Source organism: Oncorhynchus kisutch, linkage group LG17 (genome assembly GCF_002021735.2).
Source record: "Oncorhynchus kisutch isolate 150728-3 linkage group LG17, Okis_V2, whole genome shotgun sequence".
NCBI classification, from domain to species: Eukaryota; Metazoa; Chordata; class Actinopteri; order Salmoniformes; family Salmonidae; genus Oncorhynchus; species Oncorhynchus kisutch.
The window spans coordinates 69,206,570-69,227,659 of record NC_034190.2 but is presented as its reverse complement, the minus strand read 5'-3'; the positions used below and the strand labels follow the sequence as shown (position 1 = coordinate 69,227,659).

Sequence of the window (21,090 nt, the reverse complement as noted above, 5' to 3'; positions counted from 1 at the left end):
CAATGTGGTGTGGTTATTATATAATGAATAGGTAACTATTTGATATGTTTCTTTATTAGTTAGGCCAAGGGGAGAGTGGGGTAAGTTGAACCAAAGGGTTAAGTTGAGTCACTCTTAATTCAAGCAAACCATACACAAAATTCATAATTTGACCAATTAATTAGGAAATGGTCATAATTTCATGGAGACTAAGGAAGAAACCACACGGAAAAGTGGTAAGCAAGTTAAGTCCAAAAAAGTAAATTAATTTATTGTGTTAGAGATTTCATGATGTGTGTATCTAAACCAAAGTAGATACTTCTAAGATTGTTCTATACATCAGTTGGGGTCTCTATAAGCTTCAACATGAGGTCCTTAACCTAGCATGAAAGTGCATCCTTGTAGCTGTGTGGGTGGGCTAATAGTCTAAATATTTGCCTTGGGGTAAGTTGAGTTAATAGCAAATTGAAGTGTTTTCTTCCCAGGAATAATGCAAGGCATTATCGCTGGGATATGAGGTAACAAGTTTTTTTAAGTACAATATCTTTATTAGGTGTTAAGCATTTTCACATTTGAGTCATTTAGCAGATGCTCTTATCCAGAGTGACTTACAGGGGCAAGTAGGATAAAGTGACTTGCTCAAGTGCACACTTGCTCAAGTGCACACCAGCATATTTTTCACCTGGTTGGCTCGGGGATTTGAACCAGCAACCTTTCGGTTACTGTTCCAACACTCTTAACCACAAGGCTACCTGCTTTTTTTTGTCCAGACCTCTGGCAGTCTCTATGGGGGTGCCACAGGGTTCAGTTCTCGGGCCGACTCTTTTCTCTGTATATATCAATCGATGTCGCTCTTGCTGTTGGGGATTCTCTGATCCAACTCTATGCAGACGACACCATTCTGTATACTTCTGGCCCTTCAATGGACACTGTGTTAACAAACCTCCAGACGAGCTTCAATGCCATAAACACTCCTTCCTTGGCCTCCAACTGCTCTTAAATGCAAGAAAAACTAAATGCATGCTCTTCAACCGATCGCTGCCTGCACCCACCCGCCTAGCATGACTACTCTGGACGGTTCTGACTTAGAATATGTGGACAACTACAAATACCTAGGTGTCTGGTTAGACTGTAAACTCTCCTTCCAGACTCACATTAAGCATCTCCAATCCAAAATTAAATCTAGAATCAGCTTCCTATTTCACAACAAAGCCTCCTTCACTTATGCTGTTAAACATAAAACTGGCTATCTTACCGATTCTTGACTACGGCGATGTCATTTACAAAATAGCCTCCAACACTCTACTCAGCAAATTGGATGTAGTCTATTACAGTGCCATCTGTTTTGTCACCAAAGCCACATATACTACCCAGCACTGCAACCTGTATGCTTTCGTTGGCTGGCTTTCGCTTCATATTCGTCGCCAAACTCACTGGCTCCAGGTCATCTATAAGTCTTTGCTAGGTAAAGCCCCACCTTATCTCAGCTCACTGGTCACCATAACAACACCCACCTGTAGCACGCACTCCAGCAGGTATATTTCACTCGTCTTCCCCAAAGCCAACTCCTCTTTTGGCTGCCTTTCCTTCCAGTTCTCTGATGCCAATGACTGGAACGAATTGCAAAAATCACTGAAGCTGGAGACATATCTCCCTCACTAACTTTAAGCATCAGCTGTCAGAGAAGCTTACCAATCATTGGACCTGTACACAACCCATCTGTAAATATCCCACCCAACTACCTCATCCCCATATTGTTATTTATTTTTTGCTCCTTTGCACCCCAGTATCTCTACTTGCACATCATCTTCTGCACATCTATCACTCCATTGTTAATGCTAAATTGTAATTATTTCACCACTATGGCCTATTTATTGCCTTACCTACCTATCTTACTACATTTGCACACACTGTATATAGATTGTTCTATTGTGTTATTGACTGTACATTTGTTTATCCCATGTGTAACTCTGTGTTGTTTGTGTTGCACTGCTTTGATTTATCATGGCCAGGTCGCAGTTGTAAATAAAGGTGAAATAAAAAATCAAATGTTTAGGATGCTCTGGATCGATGTGAACTACAGCGTGTTCCAGTTCCCGCCAATATCCAGCAAATTTGCACAGCCATTGAAGAGAAGTGGGACAATATTCCACAGGCCACAATCAACAGCCCGATCAACTCTATGCGAAGGAGATTTGTCGTGCTGCCATGAGGCAAATGGTGGTCACACTAGATACTGACTGGTTTTCTGATCCACGCCCCTATCTTTTGCATATCTGTATTCCCAGTCATGTGAAATCCATAGATTAGGGCCTAATGAATATATTTCAATTGACTGATTTCCTTATATGAACTGTAACTGAGTAAAGTTGTTGCATTTTTGTTCAGTGTATATTTCCCTTGACAGAGTAATGCTGAATGTAAAAACATTGCTCAAATTACCACATTCTCACCTACTACAGAAATAAAGATACTGTGTTGTGGTCTCACCAATTCTCTTGTCTCACCAAATATACACTGCTCAAAAAAATAAAGGGAACACTTAAACAACACAAGTCAATCACACTTCTGTGAAATCAAACTGTCCACTTAGGAAGCAACACTGATTGACAATAAATTGCACATGCTGTTGTGCAAATGGAATAGACAACAGGTGGAAATTATAGGCAATTAGCAAGACACCCCCAATAAAGGAGTGGAACTTCTCAGTTCCTATGCTTCCTGGCTGATGTTTTGGTCACTTTTGAATGCTGGCGGTGCTTTCACTCTAGTGGTAGCATGAGATGGAGTCTACAACCCACACAAGTGGCTCAGGTAGAGCAGCTCATCCAGGATGGCACATCAATGCAAGCTGTGGCAAGAAGGTTTGCTGTGTCTGTCAGCATAGTGTCCAGATTATGGAGGCGCTACCAGGAGACAGGCCAGTACATCAGGAGACGTGGAGGAGGCCGTAGGAGGGCAACAACTCAGCAGCAGGACCGCTACCTCCGCCTTTGTGCAAGGAGGAGCACTACCAGAGCCCTGCAAAATGACCTCCAGCAGGCCACAAATGTGCATGTGTCTGCTCAAACGGTCAGAAACAGACTCCATGAGGGTGGTATGAGGGCCCGACGTCCACAGGTGGGGGTTGTGCTTTACAGCCCAACACCGTGCAGGATGTTTGGCATTTGCCAGAGAACACAAAGATTGGCAAATTCGCCACTGGCGCCCTGTGCTCTTCACAGATGAAAGCAGGTTCACACTGAGCACATGTGACAGAAGTGACAGAGTCTGGAGACGCCTTGGAGAACGTTCTGCTGCCTGCAACATCCTCCAGCATAACCGGTTTGGCGGTGGGTTAGTCATGGTGTGGGGTGGCATTTCTTTGGGGGGCCGCACAGCCCTCCATGTGCTCGCCAGAGGTAGCCTGACTGCCATTAGGTACAGAGATGAGATCCTCAGACCCCTTGTGAGACCATATGCTGGTGCGGTTGGCCCTGGGTTCCTCCTAATGCAAGACAATGCTAGACCTCATGTGGCTGGAGTGTGTCAGCAGTTCCTGCAAGAGGAAGGCATTGATGCTATGGACTGGCCCCCCCGTTCCCCAGACCTGAATCCAATTGAGCACATCTGGGACATCATGTCTCGCTCCATCCACCAACGCCACGTTGCACCACAGACTGTCCAGGAGTTGGTGGATGCTTTAGTCCAGGTCTTGGAGGAGATCCCTCAGGAGACCATCTGCCACCTCATCAGGAGCATGCCCAGGTGTTGTAGGGAGGACATACAGGCATGTGGAGGCCACACACACTACTGAGCCTCATTTGGACTTGTTTTAAGGACATTACATCAAAGTTGGATCAGCCTGTAGTGTGGTTTTCCACTTTAATTTTGAGTGTGACTCCAAATCTAGACCTCCATGGGTTGATACATTTGATTTCCATTGATAATTTTTGTGTGATTTTGTTGTCAGCACATTCAACTATGTAAAGAAAAAAGTATTTAATAAGAATATTTCATTCATTCAGATCTAGGATGTGTTATTTTAGTGTTTAGTGTTGTTGTTTTTGCAGTGTATTACACATACAAGATCACAGGGGGTGCCACTTGTTCTGTTTTAGCAGTCTGCTCTGTGCCAGCTTCATTGGCTGGGCCCCATGACTTATACTTTGGTACATTCACAGATGGATTATTAGAAGCAATTGCTATTATGTGTCTTCAGTGTTGGGGAAGCTACTCTGAAAATATAGTTTACCAAGCTACCGATATCTTTACATTGAAAGAAGCTAAGCTACACTAAAGCTACCCTAAAATATAGTTTACATAACTAAAGTAACTTTGAAAAAATAGTCCACTAAATTCAAACTACTTCATGAAAAATGTTCATATGTAAATCTGAAATGTCAATGACTCCAAATTGCAAAAACAGATCACTTTGGGGTAATATGGTAACAACAATGTGTAATTTAGCCTATTAAACACAACTATGTTTCAGGTGAGAATTGTGCAGGTATGATTCTGGAAAATAAAGGACATGTTCTACTTCACCCATATTTTATTTTAGCAAAAAAAGTAGTTTGTAGTTCCACTACTTAGCTACACTGCTACAAAAAAAATACTGAAAACACTACCTATATTTTAATTTAGTTCAACTACTACCAAGCTAAATGTATTGCTAAATGTAGTTTACTTACTAGTTGAACTACATGTAGCTAGTTCACTACTCCCCAATACTGATCTTCTTGCAATGACTAAATATCTAGGCCTAGTTCATGACAGCCCTGCCACCGACCAATGTTGTTCAATTTATCTGATGACGTTCTATAATTTAAACGGCTGTAGTCTGTTAGGCTGTTTTTATCTAAAACCGATACTATTTTCTTTCATAAATGTAGGCTTATTGTTTAGACTTGAACCTAGGCTATATAGGCAACGGCTTTTCTCAGGTATGTTAAACTTTTTGCACACTTGACAAGCAGTTTAACCATTTAGCAGAATAACATTTACCATAACACAGCTCTGGCTAGCCAAACGAAAGAACCCAAATGTTATCCCAAAATTATCTAAAAATGCTACTTTCTTGGCACATTCGTTTTTGCCTACGTGCACGAAGTGCTGATCGACAAACAAAAGACAACACAATACGACTGCCATCCAATTGTGTCGTGTGCATCACAGGGCACGCCTCCCCTGTCCTCGCTCTCACTGCCAAATTGTGCATGCTGTCCGGACAGAAGCATTAGTGTTGTTTGCTGCGATAGACGTTTCACTCAGATTGTGTGGGTTTATTTTTGTACTTTCTTGATCGGAGCGCTCATAATATGAAGAATATGACGCTACGAAAGCTTAAAAATGTAAACTCCAGTGATCCATCTGGTAGACTTTCGAGTCCGGACGATATTTACTTTCCGTCCTCAAAGTCAGACAGTTGTAAAACTATGGATTTACCAACTAATTCGGAAGTGTATAATTACAAGACTTTGGCTTACTCTGGTGGAACGTTGCCAAGGAACTTCAGAAAGGTGTGTATCCTGTTTAACTTTATCACTTTAACTTTCACTTGCTCCTTCAATCAAGTAATCTAGCATAATAGACACATCAATGAAAGCACATAATTTCAGTTAGCCAAATACAGTGTCACTTGCCAGTAAAGTACAGAGGCCAGCGGATACGCTCAATATTTGAATATGGATTTCCTTGTGGCTTCTCACACGAGCACATGCATTGATGTCTGTTGTTCATTATGAGTGGAGACATTAGCCTATTTGTGACGACATGTTATTTAATTAGAAATAGCAGTGTGAGTATTTGTGACCTTTTGTCAGAGCCCGACATGGATCCCCTGTTGCATCTGTTCCCCATTTTGATATAAACTTTGTATAAATGTTGACACACACTGAAGCAAAAACACATGGTGTCCACTTGTCACGTACTAAAGCGTGCCCCTTCCTGACCACAGGACCACCCACACATTACTCTTTGAGTGCCACACTCCAGACTTCCTCTTGATTCAGTGCAATCCAACCATTTCATAATATCTCTGCATTGAGAAATTAGTTTGGCATCAAATGAGTATTTATAGGCAGGCAAACATAATGTACTGTGGCAGAACATGGCCTCACAAGGAACAGTGCTGACTTTACTAGTGAATTAACATGGCCACGCATCATCATAATCTGAGAATGTACTGTGATGTAGACTGGTAAAACTGTTATTATGGGAAGTGTGTGTGTGTGTGTGTGTGTGTGTGTGTGTGTGTGTGTGTGTGTGTGTGTGTGTGTGTGTGTGACACAACAGCATTGGTTGTCCCAGTTCTGTAGTGTTACTGTACTGTCTTAGGAGGCCAGCCAGAGTTATGTGGAGGCCTCCTTCTTACATCTCATCATCTGGAGCCTAGGACCACAACAGGGCATTGTGCAGGGGACCTTGCTCTGCTCCTACCACTCCAATGGGTCTCTCTCTGGGTACTTGGGAATAAATGAAGTCATTGAGGGGCCCAGGACAATTCTGGCAGTGTAAATATATATTATTTAAAAAATACATTTTAATACCCAATGAGGCAGTGACACAAAGTGCCCTTTCATAGGGGCCACATTTAAAATAATTGAGGTAGAACAGAGGTGAATTGATTGTAGTGTAGGCTAAATACGGTAAGGGATGTAGTGTAAGAGATACTTGTAGTTTACACTAGGTAAAGTGTAGGTTGTAGGTGTAGGTTTGGGTCTCCCAAAGTCCCAATTTGTTTTGGGGTTTCCCTCAATGCAGGGATTGTACCAAGAGGCCCATGGCTCCAATCCATACACACGTCTTGTGTGTCTACATTCTGAATGTAACCTGTAGAAATGGGGAGATCTGTTTTTTCTGATAATGATAAAAAATAAAGACACACAGTTTGGTTTGATCAGCAGTCTGGGCATCACAAGTCAGTGGACTCCGATGTAGATAATTAAATATAGATGTCCAAAACCTCTCCTGTGACTAATGACAGTAAATAGGGTCAACCGAGAGCAAACAGTCAGACACAGACATACTGGTTTTATCTGTAATGGTTTCTTACCCATGTTTTGGCTCAGTAGCTTGAACACAAACATAGACACCAAACACTTGGTGGACAAGACACATAAGCGAGAGTTTTGAGGTATGTTCTGCAAACCTGGCCTACGTAGGTAGGAAGAAAATCCCCTTTGTGTGCAGTGTGATTTCTGTTTGAAACTTTAGACACCTGTCTTTGGTTGTTATTTCATGTCCGTCATGTTTTCTCGTCACAGAATGGTGGGCTGCAGAAGAAGAATCCCCTGACTCAGACCACAGAGCCACGGAGGTAAGGCAAACAGTCATCTCTCCCCCTGGCATCAGTTACAGGACACATCTGCCTTTCTGTCACTTCTCACTCTTGACTGTGGTGGAGGGAAGCATATATCATACACAGAATGCCAGAACAGCATTAGTAAACCCTTTCATTCACAACAGACTCAAATGATGCGTGTTACAGTGGGCTGCTTTCAGAGTAATTTGAGTAGGCCTCTGGGCTCAGCTTTTGGGAGGATTGAATGGAGTGAGTTACAGAAATTCAGCAGTACAGTAACCTTTTGTATTTGCGGTTATTACTATTTACGGAGCGACTTCTCTGGACCCCTCTTCCCGACAGCGAAAGGTCTGAAACGTCTGTACTTTAGACACATTCTCTGCTCTACTTGTTTGGCTGCTCAGAGAACAGGCTACTCTGGTGAATGTTGCTAGTTTAATAATGTTAGATCAAAGCTGAATGTCTGCAAGATCACAATGAAAGTATTCCACATAACAGAACCAAATATAATGGCATAGTATAATGTTATTCTAAGACAAAATACCACCTAATTTCTGAAGAGATTTTAGGTTGATTGTGCGAATGGTTGCATTTTTTTTCTCGTGGCCAAAACTCAACAGCATGTGCCACTGGGGAAAAATATGCTTTTTTAAAATTGAAACTAAACACAGGTATGCTACAGTTTGTTAACATCTGCTCTAAAATTCTTTCACTGTACATAACTCATAAGGATACTTGAAACAACACTGTATAACTCAAGATCTGAACACGTATCCCCATGAAACTGATTGAGATCAATGGTTGGCATGCAGATGCTGCATGGTCATTTCACCGATAAAACTTGTATAATGATCATTTACGATTGACAATAATTTGTGTGTGAGAATCGCATGCACAGAATGTGATTCAGCTCTGGAGGGGATTCTGAGGGACTGGATGGTTATCTACGGATCCTACTATTTGACATTCTAGTGTATTATGCATTTTTATATAATTTATAGATGTTGTTTTGATGTAGAGGGGACACTGTAGACCACTGCCCAGTTAGACCTTTGGACATGTGACCTTTCATGACGCAAAGAGGTTTTTAGAAACAAAAGAGTGCTTGTCATGTTTTGGGGAACTGAAGTATCTGGTCATGTAATTTAGATCTATGTCCTGTTACTGTAGCAGGACTGTAGTTATTTTCATAGTAGAAAAGAGATAGCCAGAGTGCAATGGAGTGCTCTCCATAGATACTATAGATACTATTTCATCGTATAACATTTTCTATGAGAATGAGCTTTAGTGCCTTCAGAAAGTCACATCCCTTCATTTTTTCTCTCCACCATTTGTTGTTACAGCCTGAATGTAAAATGGATTAGATGTAGATATTTTTGTCACAGGCCTACACACAATATCCAATAATGTCAAAGTGGAATTATGTTTTTTGAAATTAACACATTAATTAAAAATGACAAGCTGAAATTTCAGTCAATAAGTATTCAACCCCTTTGTTATGGCAAGCCTAAATAAGTTCAAGAGTAAAAATGTGCTTAACAAGGCACATCATAAGTTGCATGGACTCACTGTGTGCAAGTGTTTAACATGATTTTTGAATGACTACCTCATCTCTTTACCCACACGTACAATGATCTGTAATGGTCCCTCAGTCAAGCAGTGAATTACAAGCACAGTTTCAACCACAAAATCCAGGGGTGTTTTTCAATGCCTTGCAAAGAAGGGCACCTATTGGTAGATGAAAAAGCAGACATTGAATATCCCTTTGAGCATGGTGAAGTTATTAATTACACTTTGTATGGTGTATCAATACACCCAGTCACTACAAAGATACAGGTGTCCTTCCTAACTCAGTTTCCGGAAAGGAAGGAAACTGCTCAGGGATTTCACCATGAGGCCACTGGTGACTTTAAAACAGAGTTTAATGTAATTGAAGCTGAAGATGGATCAACAACATTGTAGTAACTCCACAATACTAACTAGAGGTTGATCGGTTAATCAGAATGGCCTATTTTATTTAGGGCCGATTTCAAGTTTTCATAACAATTGGCAATCAGCATTTTTGGATGCCGATTATGGCCGATTACATTGCACTTCATGAGGAGACTGCGTGGCAGGCTGACCACCTGTTACGCTAGTGCAACAAGGAGCCAAAGTAAGTTGCTAGCTAGCATTAAACTTATCTTATAAAAAAACTATGAATCTTACCATAATCACTAGTTAAACTAGTAATATCATCAACCATGTATAGTTAACTAGCCTTTCCTGCGTTGCATATCATCAATGCGGTGCCTGTTAATTTATCATCGAATCACAGCCTACTTCGCCAAACATGTGATGATTTGACAAGCGCATTCGCAAAAAAAGCACTGTCGTTGCACCAATGTACCTAACCATAAACATCAATGCCTTTCTTAAAATCAATGCACAAGTATATATTTTTAAACCTGCATATTTAGTTAAAATAAATTCATGTTGGCCTCCTGGGTGGCGCAGTGGTTAAGGGCGCTGTACTGCAGCGCCAGCTGTGCCACCAGAGACTCTGGTTTCGCGCCCAGGCTCTGTCGTAACCGGCCGCGACCGGGAGGTCCGTGGGGCGACGCACAATTGTCCTAGCGTCGTCCGGGTTAGGGGGGGTTTGGCCGGTAGGGATATCCTTGTCTCATCGCGCACCAGTGACTCCTGTGGTGGGCCGGACGCAGTGTGCGCTAACCAAGGTTGCCAGGTGCACGGTGTTTCCTCCGACACATGGTGCGGCTGGCTTCCGGGTTGGATGCGCGCTGTGTTAAGAAGCAGTGCGGCTTGGTTGGGTTGTGTATCGGAGGACGCATGACTTTCAACCTTCGTCTCTCCCGAGCCCGTACGGGAGTTGTAGCGATGAGACAAGATAGTAGCTACTAAGCAATTGGATACCACGAAATTGGGGAGAAAAGTGCTAAAATTCTAAATATATATTTTGTTAAATCATGTTAGTAGGCAATATTAACTAGGGAAATTGTGTCACTTCTCTTGCGTTCTGTGCAAGCAGAGTCCGAGTATATGCAGCAGTTTGGGCCGCCTGGCTCGGTGCGAACTGTGTGAAGACCATTTCTTCCTAACAAAGACCAGAATTGTACATAATTAGAATTACATAACATTGAAGGTTGCGCAATGTAACAGCAATATTTAGACTTAAGGATGCCTCCCATTAGATAAAATACGGAACGGTTCCGTATTTCACTGAAAGAATAAATGCTTTGTTTTCGAAATGATAGATTTGACCATAGGTCATTACTAAGGCTTGTATTTCTGTGTGTTTATTATATTATAATTAAGTCTATGATTTGATAGAGCAGTCTGACTGAGCGGTGGTAGGCAGCAGCAGGCCCATAAGCGTTCATTCAAACAGCACTTTCCTGCGTTTGCCAGCAGCTCTTCGCAATGCTTGAAGCACAGCGCTGTTTATGACTTCAAGCCTATCAACTCCCGAGATTAAGCTGGTAACACTATAGTGCCTATAAGAACATCCAATAGTCAAAGGTAAATGAAATACAAATGGTAAAGAGAGAAATAGTCCTATAATAACTACAAATTGTAACTTCTTAACTGGGAATATTGAAGACTCATGTTAAAAGGAACCACCATCTTTCATATGTTCTGAGCAAGGAACTTAAACGTTAGCATTTTTACATGGCACATATTGCACGTTTACTTTCTTCTCCAACACTGTTTTTGCATTATTTAAACCAAATTGAACATGTTTAATTATTTATTTGAGACTAAATAGATTTTATTTATGTATTATATTATTTTAAGGTTAAATATTATTACAAATATATATATATATGCAAAGAAAGAAAAAGCTTTTAGAGAATAAAAGTATTCCAAAACGTGCATCCTGTTTGCAACACAGCACTAAAGTAATACTGCAATTAATACAAAGTGTTGTATTGGATTCGCTCCAAACATAACACATTACTGAGTAACTCTCCATATTTTCAAGCCTAGTGGTAGCTGCATCATGTTATGGGTATGCTTGTAGTCGATAAGGACTGGGAGGTTTTTCAGGATAAAAAATAAACGGTATGGAGCTAAGGAAAGGCAAAATCCTAGAGGAAAACCTGGTTTCTTACACTGGGAGAGGAATTCACCTTTCAGCAGGACAATAACCTAAAACACAGGGCAAAATATACACTGGAGTTGCGGACCAAGAAGACAGTAAAGTTTCTTGAGTGGCCAAGTTAGTTTTGACTTAAATCTCTGGCAAGACCTGAAAATAGTAGTCTAGTAATGATCAACAACTAATTTGGAGTTTGATGAATTTTGGAAAGAATAATGTGTAAATGTTGCACATTCCAGGTGTGGAAAGCTCTTAGAGACTTACCCAGAAAGACTCAGCTGTAATTGATGCAAAAGGTGCTTATACAAAGTATTCACTCAGATGTGTGAATGCTTATGTAAATGAGGTATTTCTGTATTACATTTTCAATAAATTATCAAAAATGTATACAAAAATGTTTTACCTTTTATCATTGTGTGTAGATGGGTGATAAAATAAAAATATGTCATCCATTTTGAATTCAGGTTGTATCACAAAATGTGGAATAAGTCAAAGGGTATGAATACTTTCTGATGGCACTGATGTGCACCAGGTGGTGATGTCGCCAGTCACAATTGACTCGTGGCTCAATACTGTAAGTAAATGAAAACTCATTTCAAACTCGTTTTATCATGGCTACATTTTTTTTTGTATTTTAGAGAAATTATCCTGGAGAAGAAGGATGAGGAGACGTTTGGCTTTGAGATTCAGGTAAGAGGATAATAGACGTGGGAGGTGGTATGGTACATGGGATTTCTGGATTTCTAAGGGTCATTTAACGGGATTTTCCTTCTCTCTCATGTTCACATTAACGCTGATGAGATTTGTTCTCTCCAACCATGTGGATGATTTCACCCCATAAATCAAATAAGATTTAGTGGGGTGTGTTGAAAGCATCAAAGGTCGCCATCATATCTGTCAAATACAGGGAGAAATGTATCCGTGAGCCTCATACTCACAGTATAAGGTTCTGATGTATCCCATAACTTTTTATTTAACCTTTATTTAACTAGGCAAGTCAGTTGAGAACAAATTCTTATTTACAATGACACCAGCCAAACCCGGACGACGCTGGGCCAATTGTGCACCGCCCTATGAGACTCCCAATCACGTCTGGTTGTGATACAGCCTGGATTCCAACCAGTGTTTCTGTAGGGATACGTCTAAACAGTCAGATTTCTGCCTTCTTTATTTGTCCGAGCTCCCTCCTCTCTGTCCCCGCAGCGCTTCTTCACAGTGCACCACTTGTTGTCAGACAGCCTTATCTCTAAGGAGAAGATGCCGGCCAATGTAAGGGCCATGAAATGATCATTTCCATAGTACTGCTTATATTTAGTGTTGGGATGGAGGTCCCTCTTTTCCTGCTTGGCCCTGTTCTTTAGGAAGTGTGGTCAGAGACAGGAGAGCTGGATGGCTTTAGGATCCTGTGCTTTTTCCATCATGTCGCTGGACTTCACCAGGCAGTCACCAGTTCTCCCATTCCTTTAGCTTTGAGTGCTGTGGGGATAATGTCAGTATCAACTATGTAAATGTATAGTTAGAGTTGGATTTGCATCTCTAGGGTCATTTGCATGTTTGGTTTCTGTGGAAGGCCCCTGGGACTGGGAAGGTAGGGAGAATACTCACATTATTTCACATGTGTTTCTAGATGGGTGGTTGTACACCCCAGTAGATGGCATTTGACATTATTTACTGGCTGTGGAATTGTCACAATTTTGTCACTGTCAGCTAATGTCTCAACTGACAAGCAAGTCCGTAAAAGCTCACCTCGGGATAACACTCCGTCAGACAGCAGTGGAATGTGATTCACTTGACAGGAAAACTTAAGGGGAAGTCTGGCTGTGGTTGTTTGTCATATTTGCCTCCAACACAGAAACTGTCATGTGAATCAATCTAAGAAAGATTGTCAACAAAATGGTGATAGTGTGGAAAATGTTTGCTTGTCAGTTTTGGTCCCAATAGTGCTGGTTTACCTTTTTATCTCTCTGCAGTATGAGGACAGGGAATGGTTTTTAATGTCACGTAAACCATAATAGAATTTGTCTGATTTGTTCTAACCAAATTTGTTGATAAAGGTCCTTGCTCATGAAGAGACTGCTTTTAACATCCTTTTTCTGATAGAGGGCTGTATTAGTTTTTGATTAACCACGCAAATGGGGCTTCTTTTTTTGCATATAAACTGATGTTATCTCTCTTCTGTTTGAGTCTCTGTTCAAGGTTGTCTGTCTTGCTGCTTCGTTGTCAGCCAATGTTCTCTAATCTGTTGTATAGAACTGGGTTTGTCTGACAGTCCTCACCTCACCTTCAAATGTGGACTACAAATATTCCAAAAGAATTTGGAAGAGGTGCCCTAGGCTTCCCTGTACCATGAACTGTCTTCAAAGTTTCAAATGCCTTTGTCTGTTAAGTAGCAAGGCATAGCGCTTTAGGTATCAACCTCAGGCATACTGTCTGTAAAGAGAATTACTAAACGTTTGTGATGGGAAATTACAAATGATTTTGAACACGATGCAATGTTTCTGATAATTGTTAACATAATTTCTCCCATGTCTTGCACCCAATTGTTCCTAATAATATATTTATTTGACGTGGGAGGTGTAATAATAATTGTAACTCATTCTCCTCATTTCCTTTTACCAGACATATGGGCTGCACCACCAGGACCAGAACTCTGTGGAGATGTGCACATTCGTGTGCAAGGTTCACGAAGACAGCCCCGCCCAACAAGCCGGACTCAAAGTCGGTAAGTGGAACTGAAAACCCCGGTTCATTAGGGTCTTTTGAACAGTTTTTAAGTGCATTTGACACATGCATGACCTGCCTTTACTGAAAATGGACCTCACGGGAAGAATAAAGGACAGGTGGTTTTGATAAAGTCCTGTCCCTTTCTTGTTTGCCAGCCAGGATGGTAGTCCTCCCCAAGTAAACACGTGAACAAATGAGTTTCAGTCGGCTGTTTAGGGATGTTCAAATACAAACAAAAAAATGTGCCTACTCATTTTCCAGTCAAGCACTATAGGGAGAGATTATTTCAGCAAACATCATGCAGGTCAACTCCCTTGTCTCCGTTGCCGCCTTGCCGGATACAATAACTCAAATGCATACAATGATTTAGCCATGTCTATTTTTATCTCTTTTTTTATTTAATCAATTTCTCAATTTCCTCTTTAGTCTGAAACATTATTTCTCAAAAATACCTCAGACAGAAGCCTTTGCCAATCTTTTTTAAAACATTTAAAAAATGTATTGCCCATTCTATCAGAAACAATAGTGAAAGAAGAAATTGAATATTCTCACATTTTAATTTCTCTAAACCTGATACTAGAGTATTATTCATCTCGGAGAGAGAAGGAGCACTAGAGGCAGGGCCAAATTAAACCAGACCTAGACAGACTTCTCTACCCATCTGAAACTAATAACAAACAATCTAATAAACTTGCAATACTTTAACAATAACAGATAGAGTAACACACACATGCTTGAATAATATTTTTCAGGCCGTCTTGAAATTAGGAAAAGTGGTTAACAGCAGCAGTGGCCTGCCGTGACCACACAGCCAGGGTTTAGGCTAGAAACAGTGTCTGTATCACACATGAGCTGTTCCATAAACCACTGACACTAGCGGGATCAAACCAGTCTCAGTAGACCACAGCTAGGATAAAACCACACTGGAATTAACTGGGTCTGTTTTTGTTAACATGCATGTTGTTTGTTTGCACAGGGGACACCATCGCTAGTGTGAACGAGACCAGCGTGGATGGATATCTACACAAGGAGATTGTTCAGCAAATCAGGGCCTCTGGGAACTCCATTAGGTAAGCAGAGTTCAATGGGAAAGAGAACTGGACTGGTTGTTGACGGTAACAACTTAATTGCTCCACTTTTTGTATTGAGCTTATTCAGATCGGTCTATAAAGAGTTCCTTGTGTTCTATGACCATTTTTCAATACTTTTTAGTGTCGTTTTGATACTGATACATCTTTGATCTTCTTGGTTGGACAATGTTGCGGTCCAAAGTACAAAATCACACAGAATTGATAATGGAGTCATTATCTTTCGACTGAGAAGCAGGTTTGTGTTTTTCGTCATGAATCTTGTTCTGGAGCTTGCTCTGCAGTGGTTACTAGCTGGAATAGCCACAGTCATAAGATCTGATTTTTAAACCTAAGCTTAACCACACTGCTAACCTTAATGCCTAACCCTAAATCAAGACCATTCATTTTTATAATATAGCCAATTTTGACTTTGCAGCTGGCCAATCTAAAGGGAAAGGTGGATACCTAGTCAGTTGTACAACTGAATGCATTCAACTGAAATGTGTCTTCCGCATTTAACCCAACACCTAGAACTCCTTTAAATAGCTACCATACAATCGAAGTACCATGGATGTACTCTAAACAATTTGTTTGCACACCAAAGTTGCCTAGAGGCAAGTCATTTCCCTTTTTTAATATGCAGAATTAACTTTCTCAGTGTTAAATTGGAACCATACTCTTGTTCTCTTTGTCTGCTTGTAAACGATGAAAGTCCTATTAGAATCTGGCCCCATTTATAAACTCAGAAGTCAACTCTATAAGAGTGAAATTAACCACACAAAAGGCCCAGTGCATGCCTCTTGTCTTATTATAGACTTCATCTAATTATTCTTGCCTCTAGTAAACATATAGGCCTACTGAACTATTAAGAGAGAGCTTGTTTCAGCCCAGTAAAAACAAGAAACCCCCTAGAGGTGCACCAGTTGCCAAAGTCGAGTGGGTGTCTTGAAACGTGATACCTTCTGAAGCTTTCTCCCCTACTTGCAAACTGTTGAGCCTAGACAAGCATGTTAGGGTCTCCTATATAAGAGCTTTTTTCACAGCTACTTCTGAAGTTCCTATCTGTTCTTAGTTGGGTCCAGAGTATGCTGTGAATCCTTAGTCTCCTTGTTTTGTGGCTCTCTGGCCTTCCTGTGTCTGAATAAACAACATTGCTGTGTCTTTCCTTAGGCTGGAAACAGTGTACAGCGACTCCATTCGAAAAGCAGAACTGGAGGCCAGGCTTCAGTATCTAAAGGTGAACATCTCTTCCTATTCCCCTCTGTAGCAAACCTGTGGTGTTGCTTGCTTCAACACAAATGGTTATACTGTGGGGTGTGACAACAACCATAGGAGTTGAGTATACAGCACAAACAGATCTGGGACCAGGCAAGTGTGTCACTGGGATCAGACGGACAGTGTAGTGAAAAGCCTATAGCAGACAGAAAGTACAGTACTCTCACCAGACTAATCTCTTTACCACCTGTTTTTCCCTCTTCTCCCACCTGTTTCAGGACTAGCAGCTGCAATGCGCTTACATAATGCTGTGTGAACACCGTGAATGAGAGTAGACACATAATTATATTCTTACTTTACACTTGGCTGGTAAAAAGGACACTTTTTATGTGTGAAGATAAGTGACTTTCCTCAAGATGACGGCTGCTGTCCCCAAGCGCCTCCATCAGGGCTACAAATTGAAATCACACCTTTTTCTAATTTTTATGCATTTTCTTTCATCAGCAAACCCTACATGAGAAATGGGATGAATACAGATCTTTGATGACGCAAGAGCAGAGGCTGGTTCATGGTAAGTCATTCATTTATGTTGATGTATATCAAATCAAATCACATTTTATTAGTCACATGCGCCGAATACAACAGGTGTAGACTTTACAGTGAAATGCTTACTTACAAGCCCCTAAACAACAATGCTGTTTATAAAAATATGAATAAGAATAAGAAATAAAAGGAACAAGTCATTAAGGAGCAGCAGTAAAATAACAATAGCGAGACTATATACAGGGGGTACCGATACAGAGTCAATGTGCGGGAGCACCGGTTAGTCGAGGTAATATGATCTCAGGTAAATTAATTTAAAGTCAATTTAAGATGTATGCTAAACCAGTGATGTCCATTGTAACACTCTTTCCCTGTGTCCTCTAGGCATAGTGATGAGTGATGCTGCTATCTATGAGTCCCTGGAGTCTGCAGGGGTGTACGGTAGTCTGGGTACCCCGAGCCCGGCCGCCCTGCGTGCCCTCCGCTGCACCGGCAGCACCAGCAGCAGTGCCAGCCACCTGAGTGCCATGGAGGAGGACCCACTCTACCAGACCTGTCTGTACCAGAGGCAGGGCGACCACCTCAACGATGCCAATGGTGACCTCACCAGCAGCACAGAGAAAGACAAACAGAAACCAGAACAGGAGAAGCCTCCACAGGGTAAGCAGAGACTGATCCGCCCCGCCAGTGAGCTCTTCACCTCAGCCAAGACCCACCTGACCCGCAGCTCCAGCACACGCAGTTACCTGAGGGCTTCCAACAATAACTGTTCATCAGCACCAGGGGAGAAAGCACAAATGGGAGGGTTCAGCTCGCTACAGAGGAAACCCAAACAGAAGAGCTTCCGCCGACACCTCCTCAAGTTCATCCCTGGACTGAACAGAGGCATGGAGGAGGAGAGCAAGCTCTGAGAACTAAATGGACTAAACACCCAAAGAACTAGACTCTTTTCGACCCAAAGACTTAATATTGCCTCTGACTCAACCTTAACATCCAAAGATTTCAACTAGTGCCACAGAGACCAAATGTATCTATCTGTCCAGAAATACCTTTGTACTTGTTCAGATGACTACACATTTGACCCAGCGGAACCAATCGTCCTTTGAGTTCTGAAGCACACTCCAATTTGAGGAGACACCTGTACATACTGTACCTTGGTTACTGTTTCCATAGTTCATAAGTTATTTATTTATTTTTGATTAGTTTGACCTATGTTCAGAATGAAGGATTTTGTTTTGTGTTTTAATTTAGTTTTGTCATCATGACAGTTGAAAATAAATGCCCCATATCTTCACATATTATTGTTTTGTGAGAGACATTTGTTACTGTTTTTGTACCAGTTTGATCTGGTGTTTTCTTGCCAAAAATATCTGCAAATAAATGTGTGGCATTTTGATTTGCCTTGCTTGATTTATAATGAATACTTTGTTCCTTGGAGTACATTGTGACTGTCTTCTCCACAGCTGTTCTAAGAAGTTGCAGTTGATCTTTCACTCTCAACCGTGAAGGCATTATTTTTACATATATCACACACACACACACTACCGTTCAAAAGTTTGGGGTCACTTAGAAATGTCCTTGTTTTTGAAAGAACCCAATTTTTTTGGTCCATTAAAATAACATCAAATTGATCAGAAATTCAGTGTAGACATTCTTAATGTTGTAAATTACTATTGTAGCTGGAAAGGGCTGATTTTTAATGGAATAGCTACAAAGGTGTACAGAGGCCCATTATCAGCAACCGTCACGATGTGTTAGCTTATCCAAGTTTATAATTGTAAAAGGCTAATTGATCATTTTAAAACTCTTTTGCAATTATGTTAGCACAGCTGAAAAATGTTGTTCTAATTAAAGAAGCAATTAAACTGGCCTTTAGACTAGTTGAGTATCTGGAGCATCAGCATTTGTGGGTTCGATTACAGGCTCAAAATGGCCAGAAACAAAGACCTTTCTTCTGAAATGCGTCAGTCAATTCTTGTTCTGAGAAATGAAGGCTCTTCCACTGAAGATCTCGTACAGCGCTGTGTACTACTCCCTTCACAGAAGACCGCAGAGTTGCAAAGAAAAAGCCATATCTCAGACTGGACAATAAAAATAAAAAATTAAGATGGGCAAAAGAACACAGACACTGGACAGAGGAAGATTGAAAAAAGTGTTATGGACAGACGAATCTAAGTTTGAGGTGTTCGGATCACAAAGGACATTTGTGAGACGCAGAAAAAAATAAAAGATGCTGGAGGAGTGCTTGACGCAATCTGTCAAACATGGTAGAGACAATGTGATTGTCTGGGGGTGGTACAGGGTATAACGGATCTTGAAGGAAGGCTATCACTCCATTTTGCAACGCCATGCCATACTCTGTGGACAGCTTAATTGGAGTCAATTTCCGACCTCAGGACATTGACCCAAAGCACAGCTACAAACATTGCAAGAACTATTTAGGGAAGAAGCAGTCAGCTTGTATTATATCTATAATGGAGTGACCAGCACAGTCACCGGATCGTAACCCTATTGAGCTGTTTTGGGAGCAGCTAGCCCATATGGTACGTAAGAAGTGCCCATCAAGCCAATCCAATTTATGGGAGGTGCTTCAGGAAGCATGGGGTGAAATCTCTTCAGATTACCTCAACAAATGCCAAAGAATGCCAAAGGTCTGCAAGGCTGTGATTGCTGCAAATGGAGGATTCTTTGATGAAAGCAAAGTTTGAAGGACACAATTATTATTTCAATTAAAAATCATTATTTATAACCTTGTCAATGTCTTGACTATATTTCCTATTCATTTTGCAACTCATTTCATGTATGTTTTCATGGGAAACAAGGACATTTCTAAGTGACCCCAAACTTTTGAACGGTAGTGTATATATATATACACCAGAGTATGAATCACAGTCAAGCACTAATAGTATTTCTATTCTGTGATGCTTGTAATATCTATCCCCTTCATGTGCTTTCATAAAAAATGTTGAAAGACCAAAGAGTTATGTCCTCAAGGATGGGGATGAGGGATAGATGGAGGTGGGGGTTGTGGTGGTTGCACATTCCACCAATTCTAAAGTTGTAATTGTCAGAGAGGCAGAATCCAGAAAGGAGGCAGTTGTATTTGGTCTGACAGTTAGTTGTCTGGAGAACGCATCGGAATGTGCGGAGAAAGGAATGACCCGACATTCCAAAACCCGGCCGCCCTCCTTTTCAATTCTTGCAGGCAAATGCTGAGCGCTCTTGGTTCCACGCTCACTACATTCCCATGGTGTGCTGAGTGCTCAGATGGCCAGGCCGAGGGTGGGTGAGGGTCTTTCATCCCAGTGTCACAGCTGACCCATGAGGTCATGGGGGTTCTTCTGTCCTCTCTCCTTTTGCCTCCTAATCCCTTTGTCCACTGCTCAGCCATGTACAATTGCGTCAAGAGTGGCTCTGGATGATGAGCAATGATGGCATTTAAACACATTTCAGACATTCAGAGCCAGGACCACTTCAGCCTCTGCCCTATGTTGTTGGAAGCGAAGGAAGGGGGAATGAATGGAAAGCTGATGTGAGGGATTATTATGCAAGTTTGTGGCCCTAAACACGTTAGAGAGCGAATGTCCCTTTCTTTCACTACAGTCAATGCATAACGAGCAGGGAATTAGACCGGATGGTGACGACCCAAACGCAATTAATGTATGAATAGGGCATTTAAGCAAAAGCAGCCAAAACAAAGAGCATGCAGTTGGCACTGGGCAATTAACACAGTGGGAGGTTCGAATGGGGGGCTGCTGGGAAGACGACCTGTTAATGTTTGCACATCGCCCCACTATTAACCCGCTGCTTAATTAAAGCCAGAATGCTGTAGTTGTGTGTACTAAGGGGAATGGATGGATGGTTGTCCATGGTGTACAATCAGGACATGAACCATGAGCAGTGACAATACCATTGTCCCTGTATCACAATAATAATTTAAACCTGTTTACCAGCAGCAGAGATCCCTTATTACCCATATCTACCTGGCTCACTGTTGTTCTGTTGTCCTGGCGCCTCAAGTTTCAGTTGAATAACAGTGGCCATTTTGTCAACTGGTGCATGAGTTCTTATCTAGTCCAATTTGGATGATTATTGTAAAGTTGTTTAGTGTCTGTAGTGTCTGTACTGGATCCACGGACCAAGCTTTGAATAGAGAGAGCAAAGGTTACGAGCAG

The 21,090-nt window shown here is 41.4% G+C and overlaps 1 protein-coding gene across 1 annotated transcript; it reads left to right on the top strand.

Annotated features, from left to right (window-relative positions):
* Positions 1–5,118: 5,118 nt before the first annotated feature.
* Positions 5,119–18,327, top strand: LOC109908203 (general receptor for phosphoinositides 1-associated scaffold protein-like). The gene is made up of 8 exons (XM_020506751.2): positions 5,119–5,480; positions 7,227–7,279; positions 12,002–12,053; positions 13,983–14,085; positions 15,064–15,157; positions 16,328–16,394; positions 16,877–16,943; positions 17,300–18,327. Exons 1-8 carry the CDS (start codon positions 5,280–5,282, stop codon positions 17,824–17,826), a joined length of 1,164 nt encoding a protein of 387 aa, XP_020362340.1. The 5' UTR covers positions 5,119–5,279; the 3' UTR covers positions 17,827–18,327.
* The last annotated feature ends 2,763 nt before the right edge of the window (positions 18,328–21,090 follow it).

Coding starts and splice junctions, on each gene's coding strand:
- LOC109908203 (XM_020506751.2), top strand. CDS start 5,280: ATGAAGAATATGACGCTACGAAAGCTTAAAAATGTAAACTCCAGTGAT. Junction 5,481..7,226: donor TGCCAAGGAACTTCAGAAAG/GTGTGTATCCTG, acceptor TTCTCGTCACAG/AATGGTGGGCTGCAGAAGAA. Junction 16,395..16,876: donor CCAGGCTTCAGTATCTAAAG/GTGAACATCTCT, acceptor TTCTTTCATCAG/CAAACCCTACATGAGAAATG.